General features: G+C 52.3%; 1 protein-coding gene across 1 annotated transcript in view; it reads right to left on the reverse strand.

Annotated features, from left to right (window-relative positions):
* LOC111662545 (serrate RNA effector molecule homolog) overlaps window positions 1-819 on the reverse strand; it is a 9,752-nt gene that overhangs the window by 1,055 nt on the left and 7,878 nt on the right. Inside the window, exons 12-15 of the mRNA XM_087176670.1 lie at window positions 577-794; window positions 362-474; window positions 194-274; window positions 3-92 (exon numbers count right to left, since the gene is read on the reverse strand). Coding sequence (XP_087032796.1) covers window positions 3-92; window positions 194-274; window positions 362-474; window positions 577-794 — 502 coding nt within the window. The remainder of the gene's footprint in view (window positions 1-2; window positions 93-193; window positions 275-361; window positions 475-576; window positions 795-819) is intronic.

The following is an 819-nucleotide window of genomic DNA, read 5'->3' on the forward strand; positions in this document are numbered from 1 at the left end:
AGGAAGTTGTTGAAGAACTCGACTTCCTGTCTGACGGCGGCGACCTTCTCAGCGTGTTTGTTCAGGATGTGTTTACGCACAAACTCTGGAGCCTGAACAACGACAACGATTGTTACCACAGCAACCACCGAGTCATGCCAGGCACGCACGCACGCACACACACACACGGACACACACAGGTAGCTGAACTCACCTTGAACTTCTTGCCACTCAGAGGACAGAGCCACTTGTCTTTACTGAGCTCCTGAGCGTTGGCTGACAGGAACTTCTCTACCTGAACAGACAAAAAGAGGGGAGTGAGAGAGGGAGGGGGGGTGAGAGAGGGAGACAGGGGGAGGGAGAGACAGACAAACAGGTGTACCTCTTGTTCCGGGTCTTTCTTCCCCAGTCTTGCAGCTTCTTCTTCACTCAGAGTCTCTGAAGGCGACAGCAGAGGAGACAGACGCTCCTCACACATCTTCTGATGCTCACTCACTGTCCAATCAGAGCACAGCGCTCCATTACTGAACTGTATTTGTGTGTGTGTGTGTGTGTGAGTGTGTGTGTGTGTGTGTGTGTGTGTGTGTGTGTGTGTACCCTCGGCTGCAGTGATCTTGGCCACAGGTAAAGGTCCTCGTACGTGGATCAGGCCACAGCGATGAGGCATCTCGTCCTCAGCAGGATACTCACAGAAGTTATAATAATCTACAGAGTGAACCAGACGCAGGTAGAGCAGCAGTCTGTCCAGCACCTGCATGCGCGCACACACACACACACACACACACACACACACACACACACACACACACACAATATATACACACACACAGGGACATGAAC

The sequence above is a fragment of the Seriola lalandi genome, unplaced genomic scaffold (assembly GCF_002814215.2).
Source record: "Seriola lalandi dorsalis isolate HSWRI2012SDOR001 ecotype SW California unplaced genomic scaffold, Sedor1 jcf7180002054564, whole genome shotgun sequence".
Classification (NCBI taxonomy): Eukaryota; Metazoa; Chordata; class Actinopteri; order Carangiformes; family Carangidae; genus Seriola; species Seriola lalandi.